This window comes from Psammomys obesus, unplaced genomic scaffold (genome assembly GCF_907164565.1).
Source record: "Psammomys obesus unplaced genomic scaffold, mPsaObe1.curated_primary_1811, whole genome shotgun sequence".
Lineage (NCBI taxonomy): Eukaryota > Metazoa > Chordata > Mammalia > Rodentia > Muridae > Psammomys > Psammomys obesus.
The window spans coordinates 2,821,294-2,842,713 of NW_026585587.1; the positions used below are offsets into that span (position 1 = coordinate 2,821,294).

At 35.4% G+C, this 21,420-nt stretch overlaps 1 protein-coding gene across 2 annotated transcripts in view; it reads right to left on the minus strand.

Annotated features, from left to right (window-relative positions):
* The window catches only part of Akt3 (AKT serine/threonine kinase 3), a 211,775-nt gene that overhangs the window by 93,545 nt on the left and 96,810 nt on the right, over positions 1-21,420 (minus strand). For both annotated transcript variants that reach the window (XM_055608722.1, XM_055608711.1), the window contains exon 3: positions 10,950-11,075. In XM_055608722.1, coding sequence (XP_055464697.1) covers positions 10,950-11,075 — 126 coding nt within the window. The remainder of the gene's footprint in view (positions 1-10,949; positions 11,076-21,420) is intronic.

Genomic DNA, 21,420 nt, shown 5'->3' on the forward strand with positions numbered 1-21,420 from the left:
TCTACATCAAAATTGGCTTGGTACATGCTGGTTTATACAATATATCAGTTTAGACAGTGACCAACCAAACCCATCTTCTCTCTAAGAAAATTACTGTACCACCCTACAGAAAAAGGGGGAAAGAGTTTATTATCGAAACCTTTCAAGAGATATCTATCCTTTTCAAGCTAAAACAGTTTTTTGTTGTTGTTGTTGTTGTTTTGTTTGTTTGTTTGTTTGTTTGTTATATGGGGTAGATCTGTGTAACCTTAGCTGTCCTGCAATCACTTTGTAGACCAGGCTGGCCTCAAACTTACAAAGATCTACCTGCCTCTGCCTTCCTGAGTGCTGGGATTGCAGGCATGCAGCATAGTGCCTGGCTAAAAATAGTTTTTTAGTTTAAAGCATTGCCCTTAACGTGACTTAAACCGCAGTGTTTATTGCTGAAATAAAATTATTTTTAAGTTACTAAATTAGACAATAAATAGCACTGATACTACAGAAACTGTACATAAAACACCAGGTAAGCTAAGAGAATTCCTAAGACCTAATTCTGACTTTGGGAAAACAGATAACTGGGATGATTAAATCAATCTGTTAACTATTTCAAGTGGCATGTTTCCTTCCTTCAGGCATCTTACGATGACTACTCTTATAGCAACTTGTCACAGGCTAGAGTCATCTGAGAGGAGCAAACCCCAATTGAGAAAATGCTTCCATTAGACTGGTCTGTAACAAGTCAGTAGGTCATTTTCTTAATTAGTGGTTGATGTCAGAGGGCCCAGCCCATTGTGGGTCGTGCTGGACCTGGGTTCCGTAAGATAGCAGGCTAAGCAAGCCATAGGGAGCAAGCCTTTACTCAGCACCCTTCCATGGCCTCTGCATCAGCTACTGACTCCAGGTTTCAGACCTGCTTGAGTTCCTGACATCACTGCTTTTAAGTATGAACTGTTATATGGAACTACGAGTGAAATAAACCCTTTCCTCCCCAAATTGCTTTTGGTCATGATCTTTCAACACAGCAGTTGTAACCCTAAGAAATCCTTTTCCTGCAACTGTTTTCATTCTATACAGAGACAGAAAATGACATACCATTGAGCTCTGATTCATTCCCGAGGATTTCATACCTATTTAATTCAAGAAGGAAGATATTCAGCCCAAGTTTCTGAGAAACTACTTTTTTTAAAATTTAGAATAATATTGTTACCTAGAGTCCAGCCTGTCCTTTAAAATGTTATTATGTTTCTAAACAATCTCAATCTCCAGAAAGGTTTTTCTTGATAGTCCAGTTTCTACTGATTCTCCCTTTCCTAAATTTTGTCATTTTAACTGTAAAACTTACTCCCAAAATTTAATCATGAAACATGTCAAGTACTAATTCCAAGTGTCACGAGCATTTCTGCTACTATATTACAAATTCTTCATATTCAATGGCTATTATCTGTGGACTTATGAAATGAACACAGAATTCAGAATCTGTATTCTGTTAAGTCATAAACTGAAACTTTTGACTCTGACAATGACTAAAAAGCATGCCACAAAATTCTCTGAGCCTTTTTTTTTTTTAACACATTAACTGTTTCATTTGCGAAGTTTAACCCAATACACAATAAAAATAGACTGTGACTAAGTGGGAGTATGGCTCAACTATGGTGGGAGCCCTTCCTAAAGATGTGATTATTGTGGGATATTGGTAGATCTGAATTTTAAGAATAAGGAAGAAAAATGCATTTAAATGTAAACTAAGCAATAGGGACAAGAAATAAAGAGACAAATGAGAGCAAAGGATTGTGACTACTGTCTTCCAGTGTTTGATGAACAATTTATTAATTTATATGTATAGCAATGATGTCAGTTTAGTAATGGAGATGAAATATTGCATTATGTTTTTGAAAATCCAAATAAATATCTGAATGACACATATGTAATAGCATTGCATATAGCATAATTTCTCTGAGCCTTTTCAAAGTAGGAAACAGAATATGTACCTCACAACGTTTCTGTAAGGATTAAATGAGATAGCATTATCTGAAAGAGTATGGCACATGTAACAATTTTTAAAAGACTGATTTTCTTCCTTTTGACAAAATAACACTCCCAATAAAAACTTTGTAAATAAGCACTAGAATTTAAGGTTTATGGCTAATCTTGGTTTCCAACTTGGCTAAATCTGGAATTAACTAAACCCCAAGCAGCTGGATACACTTGTGAAGGCTTTTTTTTTTTTTTTTTTTTTTTGTAACTGAATCATGACTCATTCAAGGTGTGACAAACCACTTTAAATCTGGGCCACAACTTTTAATGACAGTCCACAAAAACAGGACATGGAAAAAAGAAGCTTTTGCTTTTTGCCTGCTTGGCTTCAACCTCACTAGCAAGTTCACCTATTCTGTTTCTGAGACATTTCTTCTCGGGTTATTAGAACCTACTTCTGCAGGATTTCAACATGGACTAAAGACCAGCAGCAATCTAGGACTGCCCTGGGACTCCTGCAACAGACTGGGACTGCTGAGACATCCAATCTCATGGAGTGAACAGCTACCAGATGCCTGGCTCTCCAGTGGGAGACAGCCATTGTTGTACGGCCTGGATCACAGCCTGTGCCACTCTAATATATCTTATCTACATATATTTCCATTCTCTCAGTTCTCTTCCTATAGAGACTAAATACACGTATTAAATTGAATAATATCTATCCAAATTATGCTAATATACACAACAGGCAAAACAGAATATGTATGCCAAGTTGTGATCTAGGAACACAAGAAAACCAGGAACAAGAGCTAAAAGTATGTAAAAGTAACTTGGTAACAGTTTTGGACAGATCATCTCTTACAGACAGGCAATAGATGAGGAAGCTTGGGAAAGCTCAGTGGCAGAAAGAAAAGAGCAGGTGCAAAGGAAGCTAATTCTGCTAGGGTCTACTTTCACTCTGGCATCATAGACTGTAAGCTCATCACTAGCCAGCTTTCCCTAAACCATTACCTACCACATTCTCTCCCTTTCTTAAGCAGCAATAATTTAAAAAACAATTGAATTTTAATTTCTTCCCAATAGATAGGAAACAAGAGTTTCCTTTAAAAGATTCAGAAAAACACTGCAATATTTTGAAAAGAAAACTGAAACTTCTGAATATTCAGGGGCAACACTTGACACACGGACAATTCTTAGCCTGCAAAACTTGGTCCTTCAAAAGCTGTTTGACTAAATTTACATTGTCACTTTCTGTTTTATTTTTAAATAAAGCATGTATTTTTATAGTGAAATATAACTACTATTACACTTACTTTCTAATTTACAAGTTTCTTCACAATTACAAATAAAAGTACATCCAATCTTGAAGTAATTAAGCATATAAAATAGTCTAAGAAGTCATTCAAAGTAAGGACATGAATGTGCATGTACTGAACTTAACAGAAAACACAGGCATAGAGGACTGGGGTGTAGCTCATCAGTAAGGTTACCAAATGAGTTAGGCCTAGCTTCCATGTTCAACACTACCAAAACAAAAATTATACAACATAAGGACACATATATAAAAGATATAGGTATGTAAATATACATATAATTTTATTTTTAAAAGTGTTTATGGATAAGGAAAAATAATTCAGCTTCCCCATGTTAAAAAGGGAGCAACTCTTAAGATTTTTTTTTTCCTGAGAGAAGGAATGGTTATTTGCACAAGTTGTTCTTACATATTCTATCCATTTCTTCCAAATATTTCAGAGAAAAGGAATCTGAACATAAGAAATCAACTAGGAGACTGTTAACATAGTCCAGGGAGGAAGATCTGAGTTGGCAGTTGTCAGGAAGAACTGACTGACAGCTTGTTTGTTGCAGATACACACCTAGACCACACAATATAATAACCAGATGTCAAGCAAGGCATTTATTTCTGACTGAAGTTCCTTCTTCTAAAACCCTGTCATCCAGAGCTCGTGCCAACAATTCAAAACTAAACTCTTTAGTAACCCTAGCTAACTATTACATGCTGCTTTTCAACAAGTTTATTTTATAGAAAATTCATGTTGGCAATTTAAACCCATTTTTATCTTCCCCTATTATGTGTATAATATTAACACTATGAAGTGTCTACCTCAAATTCCTATATATAAAATTTATAATATAACCCGTTAGACACCAAGTAAAAAACCAAATAATCAATAAATGTTTAAAACTGAATTATTCTGAACCCTCATAATCCATATCTATTTATGGCCCTTTCTAGATGTACAGAATTATTGGTAAGTGATAAATATCTTTCCCCATATATCTTGACTGGAACAATGAACTCATTTTTCTCCATGGCTGAAATCTGAATCTAAGATTCACTCTGGCATAAAGCTGATTTCAGTGGTTTTAAGACCCATAATTTTCTTTCTTTCCTTTTCTTTCTTTCTTTTTTCCTTTCTTCCTTCCTTCCTGTTTTCCTTCCTTCTTTCTTTATCTCCCTCTCTCTTTCTTTTTCTTTCTTATTTATTTACTTTTACATTTATTTATTTACTTTTACAATTTATTCACTTTGTATCCCAGTTGTAGTGCCCTCCCTCATCTCCTCCTGGTCCTATCCTCCCTCCATCTCCCCCCCCCATCTCCCTCCCCTAGTCCACTGATAGGGGAGGTCCTCCTCCCCTATCTGGCCCTAGCCTATCAGATCTCATCAGGACTGTGTGGATCCTTTCTCTGTGGCCTGACAAGGTCACCCCACCAGGGGGAAGTGATCAAAGAGCAGGCAACCAAGCATGTCAGAAGCAGCTCCTGCTCCCCTTACAAGAACCCACATGGAGAATGAGCTGCCCATGGGCTACATCCAAACATGGGGGTCTAGGTCCTCTTTGTACATGGTTCTTAGTTGGTGCATCAGTCTCTGCAAGACCCCTGAGCCCAGATTTTTTTATTGGGGGGGGGGGGTTTGTTGGTCTCCTTGTAGAGCTCCTGTCCCCTCCTGGTCTTTCTATACCTCCCTTCTTTCCAGTGAGAAAAAAATAGGTTAGATAGAAAACACTCATTTTTTCAAATGGGAGGAGGAATAGAAACATAGGTATTCTATCTTTTATAGAAGAGATTAAAGAAAAGTTTTGGAAAAGAGACATTTTCAGGATGGACCAACTTTTGTAGCATATAACAGACTTCTCGGAGGGTCTTCCTGGGACAACTGCTGGTACACCCTGCTTCCCACCACACAGAGTAAGGAGGAACCTGGCAAAAATAGGATGAACCTGAAGACATCTGGGCAGTTCTCAGTCTTCCATAGAGAACTCATTTCGACTTTGAAGTTTAACAACCTAAGATTCCAGTAAAAAGATGTTAACTGTAAAGTATCAGAGACCACGGCTCCTGGATAGAAAAGCTACTTTGCTCAAAGTACCCTGTGTGTGTTTGTAGCAGATTTTTTTCAACTCTATAATACGCACGTTTTCTCAACAATGACTTAAGATGACCTCAATCTATGATCATTAGAAAGGAATCATGGTAACTTTTAGAGTCATACCTTGCTTAAAAATAATTTCTAAATTTCATCACTGCATTTAGAAGGCACCTTCATTCACAGTACATATTTGAATTGTAACTTCACATTTGAATAAAGGTCAAATACTATTATCCACATCCTTTAGTACTTCACGAAGTTCCATTCTGGATGCCAATGGATACTTAACATTAAGTACTGGTACTTATATTCTAAATTTATGAAAAGTGGAGATGAAAACTGTCTGCTATTAGTAGATGTTAAATATTCTCCAAAGACATGTGTTGAAGGTTTGGTGCTTAGCCTGGGGCTCTTGGGGGATGGTAGGAACTTTAGGAGAGGAGCTGAGATGTGAAGTCTTTAGGTTGTTGGTACCACATCCCTGAAGGTGGGTATAGGAAACCTTGATCCTTTTTCTTCTTCTTCTTCTTCTTCTTTTTGTTCTCTGGTCATGAGATAAATCATTTTACTCTGGTACATGCTTTCCTCATAAAGCAGTTGCTCACTATGCACTCAAAGAACAAAAAAAAGACAATAACGACAACAATCTATCATTCAGGATAACCTCCAAAGATATGATCCAAAATAAATCTTCCTGCCTTCGGTTGCTTCTTTTAAGGCATTTTATCACAATGAAGTATATGTGTGTAATACAATGAAAAACATAATTATTTCTAGTACAATGAGAGGAAAAAGGATAGAGTATTACAAGATTTCTTTAAAGATGCATTTTATTTTAATTATGGGGGGGGGGGCAAGTACATTCCAGTGAGTACAGGTACTCATGGAGGCCAGAGATATCAATTTCCCTGGAGCTGGAATTACAGGCAGGTAAGAGTCACCACAGAAGCTGGGAGTTGAACTCAGGTCAGTATGTATGCACTCTTAAATACTGAGCCATCTCTTCAGCCTTGAGTCACATCGTATTAATCCTGATATTTAAATACCACTGACCCCAAAGGCTTCATTTTCTTATCTAAAAAGGAGAAATTTACACAGTATGTTCTCATATATTCAAGAAAAACCACTGAAGTCATAATACGTAGAAACTAGGAGATAAGATCAAACTACTTCACCTAGAATAACTCAGACTAGTAGTAAATGAGAGTTATTCATGAAGATAACCAAAAAACAATGTCACACACACACAGCAATATGAGAAAGGCAGAGAAACAGTTTTGAATGAGTGAATGGGGAAAGAGGTTTATATATGAATTAAAAAAACAAAAGAAAATTATATAGTCAAACAAAAGATAAAGACATTCCAAACAAAAGCAAAGACAAAGAGCAGAAAAGCAGCAAAGGTTTTGGAGAGCTATAAACAGCTCAACACTGCTAAAGCAGAATTGCAAAGCACAAGAGACATGAAGCAGGAGTTGAAAGGAGAGGCCAGATTGAAGAGATCCTGGTATGATACATTAAGGAATCTGGATGCCATCCAGTAGGCAATGAAGATCCAAGGCAGAGTTTTCATGGGGAGATGGCATAGTTAGGATGTAATTTTAGAAAGATCACTTTGACAGACAAGTGAAGGAAGATGAGTGGCACAAACTAGAGACAGAGAATCTAGTTAAGAATGAAAGATTAAGAGTGATTCATTCCAGGAAAATAGTTAAAGTCATACATAATAGGTTAAAACATAAGAATAAAGTCAGCAGAACTAGAAATGGACTGAGAGTGTGGTAAAGATGTGAAGTCAAAGAAAATATAGGGAATAGATCCAGGTTTCTGCTCAAGCAGAGGCAGAACTGAAATACTGAGTAACAAGGAAAAAATAGACAACTGTTTTGAGATCATCCTAGGACAGGTAAAGGCTAGAAGCTTTCTAGCATGGCAATAACTTATAGTAAAATTAATATGGCAGCATATATCTCAGGAAAGCAGCTTGGTGTGAATGCATAAAAAACTAGGAATATGGTGCAGAGTTTGTAACTAGAAATTCAGGAACAATGTAGTCCTATAAATCCAAGTGTAATGTACAAATGTGCAGTCCTTAGCCAGGTGTTTATTAAATAACAAATTATATATTATGCAAAGGAGACAACAAGGACACAAAGAAACCTTACAGCACAGAGGGAAACCCCATCCAAAAATTTTGGTCAGCATCATGTTCTAAATGCAGCCTTGATATCAATCCAGAAAACAAATTAAAATTGAAAATTAAGTCTAAGCTTAATAATGAGTTTTAGCCAAATATGTTACCTTAGAATTTGAGGAAAAAAATAAAAGCAAGAAGGCTACTTTCAACCTTCTCTTGTCTGCTCTGCCTGAACCAGTTCATAAATCTAGTAAAGACTTCCTGACTTTCCATTAGAACAGATCTTAGTTCCTCCTTTCACAAGTGCACTTCCTATTCCTGGAACAAATGTCCTTGACTCTGAAGACAGTAATCAAAGTTTTCAACAATCAGGCCTTCACAGTCCTCTCCAGCCTACTGCCATTACATTACAGCCCATATCGCATACTTCCCCATGATTATCCACCTCTTTGTTACTTTACACGCCTTGACTCCATCACTGAGGACACTGAAGCAAGGTCTGTTACTTTGAGGCCTAATACACAAGGCAAGTTACAAGCCAACCAGGGCTACAAACTGAAACTCTGCACAAAACAGACAAGTCTTTGATTCTTGGTTTTCAAACTCTAGATAAAATTAATACAAAACAAAGGTATATGTCTCTTCTTATTTTCTTTATAGTGTCCTTAGCCATAAAAAAACTGTTTACTTTTCCCCCCACATTAGAAATGTGGTGGCCACTGGAGAAATCATCAAAAGTGGTTTCAATCAAATAGACAAGGGAAGAAGTTAGACAATAGTGGTTAAGAAATGGATTCAGTGAAAACAAAGGGCCTTTGGGAATTTTTATTCCTGATACTGTGGACTGAACTCAAGGCCTTATGTATGCTAAGCACGTATTCTACCACTAAGCCATACCTTTAGCCTGGTCAATGTTATTAAGAAGAGATAAAAACCAAATATAATGAATATTAGAAAAATTAATTTTGGCTCATAATTTTTTCAGATGAGTAGAAAACCTATTTCTATAAAATTGGAAGTACATATACATGTATAAATGTTCATGTGCATATCCCCCCACATATATATATATTAGTACTTATATGTACACATGTGTGTGAAGGTCGAGTGTTACCTTCCTCAACCACTCTCTACCCTACTTTTTGAGGAGGTCTTTCACTTAAGCTTAGAACTTACAGATCAGGACGGGCTGGCCAAGACATGAGTTCCATGAACCAGCCTTTCTCGGCTACTGGAGACATGGGATAAAGGCATGCTCTGCTGCACTTGTTTTACATGGTCATCAGACAGCCAATCACAGATACTTATATCAGCACAAAAGCAGATAACCAAAAAAGCCATCTTCCAAGCCAGCCGTGAAGACATATTTTTAAGTGGCAGAAAAATGGAGAACTCAAATCGTACCTATCAATGGGGTTTATTATCATATCTTCGAAAAAACTTAAAATCATTTAAAAGGCTATTTAAATTCTTTAATTTTTAAAATGTACTTTTATTTGTGTACACCTGTGTGTATCTGCTTGTCTATATGTGTGACATATACATGAAGGTAACCACAGAGACCAGAAGAGAGTGTTAGATCTGCTGGAACCAGGGTTACAGATGGCTGTAAACCACAGTCAGCATGCTGTTAACTGCCAAGTCATCTCCTAGCCTCTTTGAGAAACAATATTTCACTTGTGACCAAGGCAAGTGGAGAACTACCTACCAGCCAAAGAAACCTGGGCAAGTTTCTTCCATTGATCCTGGATAAAAGCATCATCATCCTCTGCCTATAATAACTCCACCTCTTCTTCAGTTTGAATTAGCGTCTATATCTGCTTAATCCTCCAGGACTTACTCAAACTCTACCTTAAGAAGCAGGAAACGGATGACCAGTATTCTGATGATGGAAATGTTAAGATCAGAGTTTAAAAACATGATCTGCCCCAGTCATGTTCTGCACTTGTGCCAAAGTTGAAATCTGAACCATTTCTTTCACTAGTGTCCTTTCAGTGAAGGTATTATTTAAAGTTATAATAAAGCTTACCCAAAATAAATAAATAAAAATGGAGTCATGTTAATATCTAAAATAATACCCCTGAATATTAGGGATTTAAATACAACTTTACCTGTGACAACCAAGTACCAGCAAGTACTTGGTTATGCACATGAAATTTACAGATGTCAATTGCTATTTATTTTGTCAAGAAGCTGTCAGTCACTAAATAGGATCTCTCTCCATAAGTACACATTTATTTCAGCCTCTGCCAGTGGAAGTGTTAGAGCAGATGTTGGCAGACTGTGACATACAGTATGTCTTTAAAACTTGTTGGGGTGTGAAATTTCATAAGGTCAAAAAAATGCTGCATTTTGATCAGTAGATACATTTTTCTGTACTTTTATAAATTATTTCAGACAAGCCAAAAGAATTGCTGGTTAAATGGACGAACGCTTCAGGTGAGACATGACAACTGTTTAAAAGATAGTTTCTATCACTTTAATAAGCAAATTTTCAATTAAAATACCTTTAGACTGAAATATATATCTTAAAGCAATTTAAAAACCCACTATAGCCTATTCCAGTTGCCAAAATGATTTAGTAATTTCTTATTTACCAGGGCCATTAAAATATAATGAACATGATTTGATAAACAGAGAAAAGGCTATTTTTTTAAATATACACATATATATGCACATGGAGCTCTCATTTCAAAAGTTAAAAAATTCTCTATGTAAGAAATCACCGATATTAATGCAAGGGTTTAAAATTAGTTTCTAAGGAAGATTTGAAAGAATTATTCAGAAGGATAAGAGCATGAGCAAAATATGTTGCATAAAAAATTAGATAAAAAATTTGGAAAATAAAATATAGTATCCTTCTTCAATTAGTTGTAATTCCACACTCTGAGTTTTATTTTAAAAACTAAAAATAAAGTTTGAAGTTCTTACATGGTAAAATGAATTTCATAACACTTAAAAAATGTTTTCTTTCTAGGGTTTTTTGTTAATTATGATTATAAACTTCAATTCTCCTCCCATCTTTTTCAAACATATCTAACAGATACAGAGTAAAGAAGGTCATCTAACTAAAATTTTTATTTTAACACCATAGAACTTGAAAATGCTTTGCTTCTGGATTAACACATAAAGTTCTTTTTATTGTATCAGTAAGTATAAGCTAGGATTAAAGATGTGTGCCACCATGCCTGGCTAGTAGGGTAACATCTTACAACCAAGTTCATAGTGTTTATTTATACTTTATTAAAAAAAATTAAGTTGCACAGGTGGGTAATTATATTTATCATATTCAACTTTATAAAAACAGTAAACTGTATTGCATTGTATAAGATTCCTATCTTAATGAGCTGAAATTTCTTACAGAGTTGGTCATTTCTTTGGAATTTTGTAATGGTTTCTCAGATACATTAACATACTTGCCAAACAAGTGAAACTAAGGTGAACTACCAATTGTTGTCCACTTACTCGCCACTGAAAAGTTGTTGAGGGGATACGGTAAGTCCACATCTTGAGGTTTCTCTTTGTAGCCTATGAATGAGCCATCTGTCTTCAATAGGAAGTATCTTGGCCTCCAATTTTTTATGTATTCCCCTACATGGAGAGAATACACATGTTAATGTCAAAAAAATGAAGTAACTTTTATATTAAAAATAAATTATGCTATAACATATCTTAGAACACTGGTCTCCAATTTTTTTAATTTAATATTATTTATATATTTATTTATTACAATTTATTCACTTTGTATCCCCTTGGCAGCGCCTTCCCTCATCTCCTCCAATTCCCACCTCCCCCTTCTACCCCTATGCCTTTTCCCTAGTCCCCTGATAGAGGAGGACTTCCTCCCCTTCTATCTGACCCTAGCTTATCAGGTCTCATCAAGGCTGGCTGCATCATCTTCCTTTGTGGCCTGGCAAGGCTGCTCCCCACAAAAGCAAATAAGTAAGTTTACAATTAAGATTCAATAAAAACCCAAACACTTTGATTTTAATGATTCCATACTTTGACTATTCACTTGCACTCTTATTCCTTTAGAGAATCATTCCTCTGAATGAATACACATTTTGTTCAGTTTTTCACTTTATCAGATGGTTGTTATAGGATGTTTTCCACCATTTTAGAAAGCCCTAGTAAATCACCCACTTAGTATTTATGAATTTCAGAGAAAAACACATCATAAGCCGAGTTGAAATACACATTCGATTTTCATGACCAATAATACTGGGGTTTTGTTTTCCAAAAAGGGTGGAAGAAGTTAATTCTTTTTCCTTTTTAAGACAGGGTCTCACTGCTACATAGCCCAGGCTTGCCTCAAACTTGATCTTCTTGCCTCAGCCTCCAGAATATGAGATTGTTATAGGCGCACTTCCTTGTTAAATCTTAACCTTAATTCCTCTCTAGAAAAATAACCTTTCACACAATGCATGTGAACAAGTCACAAAATTAAAAAAAAGAAAAAAAAAAAACAAAAACAAAAAAAATGAGTTAATGAAGCTCAAAACACACCAAACTTACATTAGAAGGAAATACAATACATAGTACTAATAAGGCAGAACTTATAATAGATAAATGTATAATTTATTAGATTTATATGAGCTCCTAACTATGTACCAAAATAGGACAAAAATTTGAAAAAGCAGGGGTAATGCCATGACAGCACTATGGCAAAACAGCCATAGCAGTTCATACCTGTTTTCTCAGCACTCCAGGGCCACAAACCAAGACTGAGGACAGCAGTATGGACTGAGTGAGTGAGAAAGGGAAGAAGGACGTGGAAAGGAAGAGAGGAAGGAAAAAAAGCAGAAGAGAAAAGAACCAAGGGGTTATCTGGATCTCTGTGACTTCAAGAACAACCTGGTCTACAAAGTGAACTCTGGGACAGCCAAGGTTACAAAGATCCTGACTCAAAACAAACAAACAAACAAAAAACCAAACTCATTACATTTAACGAAACATATATACATTAAAAAACAAACACACACAACTATTTTCTGAGCCAGAATGGTGGCATGTAATCCTACCACTAGGAAGGCAAAAGGAAAAGACCAGGATTTTATGGTTAAACCTGGTCTTTAATAAGAAAAGCTTCACTCTATAGCATTTCTACCTATCTCTTCAATACAAATAGCTGGACTTTTCTGTTAATACATTCAATCTATTAAAATATATTGTTCTAGTTGAAATATAAGGGGAAATTCAACAAGTCAAGTAGGTAACTGAAAAAGGGAAGACGGTTCAAATACCCTACGGGTTTATTCAGATTGCACCTTGAGTAACTGTATACTAAACACAATTTTAAAAATCATGCATTAATCATACAGATATTGGTTTACTGATTTAAGCAGTTCAACTTTCACAGTTGAAACACTTCATACACTTATATTTCTTATCACTATTCAATTTCATTTTTTAAAAAACAAACAAACTCCTTTTAAACTACTGGGAGGCTTTAGTGCTCAGGACAGTAGATATGTTTTCCAAAATTCTTGGAGCTCAACTTTCATTATCGCAGCAAATACTGCCAGTCTTTGTTTACTTACAGTTTACACTAATACTCCTACTTACTGCCTATCACTTGATTGATAATCAAAGTGACTAAAAAAGATAAATACATATATAAATATTTCACACACATATATGGGTAGATATAAGAAATCTCAACACACACACACAAACACACACACAGACCTGATGCCTTCTCTTTTACTAAAAAGGTTTCTATTCTTAGCAACCACGTAATTTAAATTTATAAAGCGAAGAGTACTTAAATTCACAGTTCCTAATCAAAACATAAAGTAGCTCCTGTGTTGACTGCCCTCATTATTTGATTCTTCCCTATTAATTATACATTCCTATATAATTTTACATTGTTAGGTGTCAATCTCTAATTAATAATTAGCATTTAGGTTCTAAAGACTGTTGTTAACAAGAGGAGATTTATACTGCTATAATACATGTTTATCAAGCTGAATAGCAAGTAACAATTTCACAATCATACCAAAGATAAAATGAAACAAATCCATTTAAAAAATATAGACAGACCAAATCATAAAACAATCACTTCTTTTTTGTGTGAAATAGAACAAAATACATTCGCTTGGTAAATGTTAAATTAAAATAAAAACAATTTTTAAATTCTAAACCTAATTCCTTTAGCATCTTAAGTATTTACATGTTCAGGTGATGATAAATATGACAAATATATCTTTTAAAATAAGGTAACTGTAGGATTTAAAATATTTAGTGTGGCCTACAGTAGGCCTTACAGCTGTCTGAGTTGTGTGAAAATGAGCTTATCGTATATTCCTTAAGAAAAATGCATTACATCTAGACAGTAATAAACTTATTTGCACCAAAGGAAAAAACAATGGAAAACAGAAAATTCCACGTTCACTTAAAAAAAGCAGTATTCTTGAAAATGTTTTATTAATAGTTTTGAACTGATTCATTTACTCAGCAACTGAGCTGTACACTTAACTAAATTGAGTATAAAATTTTCAATCAACATTCTTAATTTGCTTTCTGATTCCTGTCATCGTTCATTTATAACATAAATAAACTTGCAGTATATTCATTCATATACTCAGTTCCAGGTGCTGGGAACACAAGTTGGAACCCCTCCACCACCACCAAAAAAATGAAAAAGAAAAAAGTAAAAGAAAAAAAAAAAAACTTTACCATCATGGAGCTTATTCTAGCATTCCACCAGATTTCAGTCAGATATGCCTAATAAACATCTGGAGAAAGGAGCTAAATATTTTCAGGCAGGGGAAAGCAGGGAGCAGAGCACAAAGAACCTTTTATAGGTTTCCCCAAAAATTCTGAAGAAAAATTCTTATTTCAGCAAGTGTGTGTCAGCCTTATTAAATATTCCTTTTCTAGTTCCAAAACTGGAATGAATAAGAATGATCCTTACAGAGGACACAAATTCAGCCAGTGAGTAAACAACAAAAAGGGCAGTATCTCTTGCCACTTTGCTCAGCAAACATAAAGGAACTTTCCTAGACTAGAACTATGTTAAAAAAAAGCTAGTTTTTGTGACTTCCTGGCATGACACTGAGTACAGTGAAGACTAAGCACTACTTTGGTAGAGCTGTTTCTATGGTGTCCCAATGGGTCATTTCCAGCTGATTATGGAAGATTAACTGAGTACTTCTACTACTGGTGCAGTGATTCCAGCAATCAGAGTTCAGATAAAAAAAATGTCATAGGGTGTTCTTTGAAGTACAAACAGAAAATCCTAGATTTTATAGGGTTATATGCCCAGAACAAAACAAAACCATTCCTGTAATAAATAATTAAGACAAACTACTAATAACCAGCCATAAGATACTTAGTTGAAATGTTGCAATGTGGGTTGTATGCATGCACATGCAAACAAATGGATACATGAAGGCCAGCAAGAGAGGCCTCAAGCTCTCTCTGTCTCTGCATTCCAAACATTGGGATCTCGGGTCTCAAGCACTGCAACCAGCTCTTGACATGGGTACTGAGGATCTGAACTCAAGTCCTTACATTTTATACATCAAGTACTGTACAGACTAAGCCATCTCCTAGGCCCCCATAATCTAAGCTAATACTCAATACATCTTGTCCTGAATGAGACGCAGCCTCCAAAACACAACATCCTCATTCTAAGCTAATACTCAATATATTAAAACCAAGTTACCTTTCTTTTGTACTTAAAGCTCGTAGGTCTCAACTAATTTATGAGACAGCTTGTTTATGATTGAAACAAAATGTCAAAAAAGCAAGAAAAAATTTTATGGACACTAATATGCATTCAAATTTTGTAGGAACTCTTCCTGCTAAACCTTGGAGAATCAGTGTAGGAAATAGATAAAAGTCTTCAAGGACAACCTTTTCCTAACTTACTATTTACTATAACTTGTACTTCTACTTCTTTCTTACCCTCTTTGACAAGAGGTTATAGACAATTTGAAATCCAGTGTTAACAATACACACAGTCAGGCATTGCCAATTGATAGCAATGGTCTCAGTTATATATCCTTAGGCAATTTTGTCACTATGCAAACATTGTTGAACAAATCTAGATCATACAGCCTACCACATACCTAACCCTCTTGCCTATGTGTGTGGTGTGGGTATGTAACTTGTAGTGTGATTTATCTTGTGTACCTGGCCCTTTTAAAGGATCCCCAGTTGCTAGTCAACTGGTCCTTTAAGAATTCTTAGCTGAGGAGTGGTACAGCTGGATCTTGAGGTAGCACTATTCATAATTTTCTGAGAAAGCACAAGATTGATTTCCAAAGTGGTGTACAAGGTTACATTCCCATCAGCAACAGAGAAGGGTTCCCCTTTCTCCATAACCTCTCCAGCATGCATCATCCCTTGAATTTTTGATTTAGCCATTCTGATGAGTGTGAGGTAGAATCTCAGGGTCGTTTTGACTTCCATTTCTCAGATGACTAAGGACGGTGAGCATTTGTTTAACTGTTTCTCTGCCATTCGATATTCCTTTGTTGAGAATTCTGTTTAGCTCTGTACTCCAATTTTTAATTGGATTACTTGTTTTGTTGGTGTTTAACTTCTTGAGTTCTTTATACATTCTAGATATTTGCCCTCTGTCAGATGTAGGGTTGGTGAAGACCCTTTCCCAATCTGTAGGCTGTCATTTTGTTCTAATGAGAGGGTCCTTTGCTTTACAGTTTCATAAGGTCTCATTTATTGATTGTTGATCTTAGAGCCTGTACTGTTGGTGTTCTGTTCAGAAATTTTGTCTCCTGTGCCAATGAGTTCAAGGCTCTTCCCCCTCTTTACCTTCAAACAGATTTATTAGGTCTTGTTTTATGTTGAGCTCTTTGATCCAGTTGGACTTTAGTTTTGTGCAGGGTGATAAACATGGGTGTGTCTGCATTTTTCTACATGCAGACATCCAGTAGGACCAGGGGAGCAGGAACGCTGTCTTTGACATGAACTCTGGATCAGCCAGAAGAGGAAGAGGTCCTGTTATAGGCTGGAGCTGCTGGAACTGGGAAAACTGGGAGAAGAGACTGTTTAAGCAGACTGTTGGAGAACTGAGGGAGGACAGTTGGGAAAATCATTTGAAGGGGCTGGGCTGGAAACTTAATGGTTAGGAAAAATTAGATTCAGGGATTTCTGTCTCTTTGTCTCTCTCTCTCTCTCTCTCTCTCATTGGAAGGGACTTGGCTGGAAACTGTGAAGAACTGTTGAGTAAGAAACTAGAGTCAAGGATGGATATATCTGTCTGGTTGTCTGGCTATCTGGCTGTCTCTCTCTCTCTCTTTCTCTTCCCCCTTCGATCTTTCTTTATCTCCTATCTAGTGTTAGGGAGTGAAACCAGGGAGACAAAGCATGGGGTTTAAAAAAAGAACCCACACAGTAGCAACAACAAGCCACAATAACCTATTTCTCCTTGGGTTACAGTGAAGAAAATAAGATTAAGTCAAGACCAAGAAGAAATTATGTAATAAAAAGGCAGAATAAATACAAGTTACTAGTGGCCAAAGTGTACATTTTACAGTGTGCAGTTTTAATTAAGTGGAAGTGATTCTAAAATAATAATTATGTAAGCCAATAACCGTCAAATTGTTATGAGTATAATTCATTATATATAATCACAGCATATTTTTGCACAACCAGCTCCAAAGATTTGTTTACAGTGAATTTTTTACAATTACATTATTAAGCAACAGGAATTTTTCAGTTCTAAAATCAGTATTATGGGACCACCATTCCATGTATGGTGTTCTACTTTTCCAAAAAACGATTATAGTATTTGGAGGTTGTATAATGAGCTAAATGATAGACTTTCAAAAGGGTATAAAATCCAGGGCTGGAGAGATGGCTCAGAGGTCAAGAACACTGACCCTTCTTCCAAAGGTCCTGAGTTTAATTCGTAGCAAACACATTGTAGCTCATAACCATTATAGTGAGATCTGGTGCCCTGTTCTGGTATGTAGGCACACATGCAAGCAAAATGCTGGATGGATGGATGGATGGATGGATGGATGGATGGATGGATGGATGCTACATTTTTAAAAAAGAGTACAAATCCCAATCTCTGGAACTTGTGAATATTATCCTTTATTAGCATAGGCAATAAAGCTGTAGATTTTTTAGAACAGCTTCTCATGGATTATCTGGGAAAGCCCCATATTAATTTAAAATACTCTTAGAAGAATAGATTTGCTAGAGGAGTAAACATAACATATGGAGTAATGGAGAAGGCAGGTGACTATGGGAACAATGACAGGAGATTCAGCACAAACTAAAAGATACCTGGAGCCACCAGAAACTACAAGAAATAAAGAACAAATTTTCTCCTAAAGCTTTTGAAGAAAGAGTAACACTGTTCATGTCTTGTTTTCTATGTTCTTGTTTTCTGTGTTGCTATGACTGTGACAAAATTTCTGTTGTTATGTCATTATTATTATTTAATATACCGACCCTAAGAAATTAAAGACTCCTTTTATATGCATTATACTCAGAGTTGTTTATACAACATCCACAAAAACAAATCTAAAGATCCATTATTTTAGCAAGAGAGAGAAATATACAGCTGTACTTAGTCAATTACTTGTAAATGCAAAATTAAAAAACTCCAAAATATTCTTATAAGCAATAGAGATTCTTATTTGTGAACTGTATATTTGAAAAAAAATATTTAAGAGTCTTGCTTTATTATGATAATTCTAGATATGGAGTCTTTGCTAACTTTTTATTAATAATTTATTTCCTGTATTACATTTAAAAAATATCCCAATAGTTTTGAGTAGATTCCCACTATGTAAAAAAGGGCACATATGATAATTTTTGTTTTGGCTCTCAGGTTGTTTTGCATATTTTCTATCTAAAATTTTGACAACCTACTCAACTGGATCATATTGGGAGTAGGGGGATACACATTCAACTTAGGGTCCCCCAAAGTTCTTCATCTAATGTCAAATTACATTGTTTAAAGTCTTCAGTTTAAATGAGTCTACATACTTAAACTTTATTTCATTATTCATTAGTACTTAGTTTAAAATCATCATTATAGTTTTTAAAAGCTGAAAGTATCAGAAAATACCCTAGTTCATATATGCCTAGACCAAAAACAGATTAAATGTTCCAACAGCCTCTCATCTGTATTTACTTGGAGATGTCTGTTACATGTTCAGATACATAACTGGAAAGGATGCTTAAACATAAGCCAGGCTTCTGTTCTTCAAGATGAATTAGAGTAATAAATATCCAATTCTGTCTTAAGGTTAGGGTGTTGGAAGAAGCTTAAAATGGCTCTAGTCTATGAAAAGCAGAAAGTTAGAAGCAAAATGAAAGATGTACCAGTGGAAAACTTTGAATTCATACTCGTAAACTGAAAACCTACCCTCAATAGTCTATGCTAACATGGGCTAGGCTAAAAATAAATGATAATAATAACTAGGCAAAATAATTTTTGCCTTAATAAAACAGATACAACCCAGATCAATGATTTGATCTAATTATAGCACTATTTTTTAAGAAATCTTATAAATCAACCATTTAGAATTCAGTTATACAAACTCATCATCTTAAGAATATGCTCCTTATAACATAGAATAGGGAATTAGTTTACATCATATTTTCTCACAGAAAATTAAAGATCCTAATTACTATCAGTGAATAAATTTAAATTAATCTATATGTGTGATATTGCTGATTAAAGTTACCAGTGGTCACTCCTACTTGATGTACCACAGAATTAAAAAACTAATCAAACATTTCAAACTACTACTTCACACACACATACTGCTTCATCACTGTAAGTCAGACACTGTGATACAATGCCTGGAAGAAAGACTCTGGGCACACGCTTTGTATGTGAACCACGACTAAGCCACCACTTCACTAAGAAAACTTACCCTCATCACATTCCAACTGGAAAGTGAGAATTACCATAGTACCTACCCAAACTATGAAAGGACATAATATAGAAGCTCTTAAAATACTGCTTGCCATATATCAGGCATTAGATTTTGTTATTAAATGGAACCATTGCTAATTCACATAATTTGTAATCAGCACTGTAATTATCCAGGAATAGTCGTATGATTAGAAAACATTAATAAAATGCATAGCATCAATTAAAAAATGATCTTTTAAGCTAGATTCAGGTGTATAAAACTTTCGTTAAGATTTGTTTTCATTATTTTAACACATATGCGGGGAGGGCATGTGCATGGTGAATGCAGGTACCCACGGAGTCCAGAAAAAGATTTAGATTCACTGGACCTAGAAGGAGGTGGTTGTGAACAGCCTGACATGGGTGATGGAAACCAAACTCCAGTCCTCTGAAGAACAGTGTGTTTTTCACCACAGAGCAGCTCTCTCTGGCCCAGAAATACTATTATTTTAACATACAGCTTAAAACTTTAACAAACTTATGTCTATACAGAGATATATGTCTGAACTATATATATATATATATATATATATATATATACACACACACACACATTCATACACATATATAACTTAGTTTTTCCAGTTTTTAAAAACTGTAATATGTAGACTGTAACCTTTCACTGAGTCATTCAAATGTTATTTCTTTGTCCTTCAGGAAATTAGAACTGCTAAATTCTTTTGTGATTTCTATCAATGTCCCTGAAAAACTCTGATCAGCTGGCTTTGAATATGTGTTAGTTTGAATAAGTTAAAAACAAAGAAAAAAAAAAACACCTGGATTTGTTTACAAAACACACCAAAGGCAATATAGGCTATAGATCGCTCATTCTAAGTAGTCACCAAGCACCACACATCAAAGACTATGCCTGAAAACATGTTTTTAGAAGTTAGGGAAAAGGTGTATAATGGACTGAATCAGTTAAAAAAAAAAATTAGTGTTGTGGGGCTGAAGGCATGGCCCAGTGGTTAAGAGCTCTGACTAGTCTTTTAGAGGACTCAGGTTCAGTTCCCACCACGCACATGCTGCCTTACAATGAACTGTAATCCCAGTGTCAAAGGATTTAATGGCCTCTTCTGGCCTCTGCACTTGTGGTTCACAGACATACATACAGACAAAGGACCTATACAAAGAAAATAAAAGTCTTAAAAATGTAAAAATAATTTAGTTTTGAAATATACACAAGTACTGACAGTGTAAAATAAGGATTCTACAGATACAATACCACCCTAACTAAATTTTAAGTCTAGTAAGCTGTAAGAATGAATGTTGGTGAGAGATTATAATGAGAAATAAAACTGGGCTCTGGTACACATTTGCAGCCCCAGATAGACAGGAAGCTGAAGAAAGAGGGTCCCAAGAACTTAGAAGTTTGAGGTCAGTTTGGACACAATAGTTTAAGACATAGAAGTACTCAAAACCAAGTTTTCTAGATAAAAATGTATTTACTCATTTCTAATGAAGAACAGTTGTATCATTTTCCTTCACTGATTCCTTCAAATACTTCTTCCTTCTCTTTTAACTCATCAGTGCTGACTATGACCACTATGCGGTACCTTTAACTCCATCAAGTAAAAGCAACATCTCTGATTCTCTGACATTCCCAAATATCTATACATGTGCCTAGAGAAAGGAGTACTTGATACTATTGGTTGTCAGGGAGTAACTGCAGTAAAAAAATTTTTCAATATATCAATATTCTGTTGTGGCTTTGCTGATTCTAAGATGAGGAGGCACTGCAAACTCCTGCTTCAGAGATCTGTCTGCTCCTGAACTGGACAATATCACCACTGTAACTACCTACATGCAAGTTGTTTACAATGTTGGTGATTCTACATTGTACTTTCAAGATGTCTTAAAAGCTTTCCAGATGTACCCACATTTCTCTGCTTTTCCATATGTTCCTTCATGATTATTTTGAGAACTAGATTATAATCAAGAAATTTTGCTTCCACTGCATAATGCATAAACTTGTCATTTTTATACTAAGTATAATTTTCATGCCGACTTCCAAAGGAAGGTTAGGAT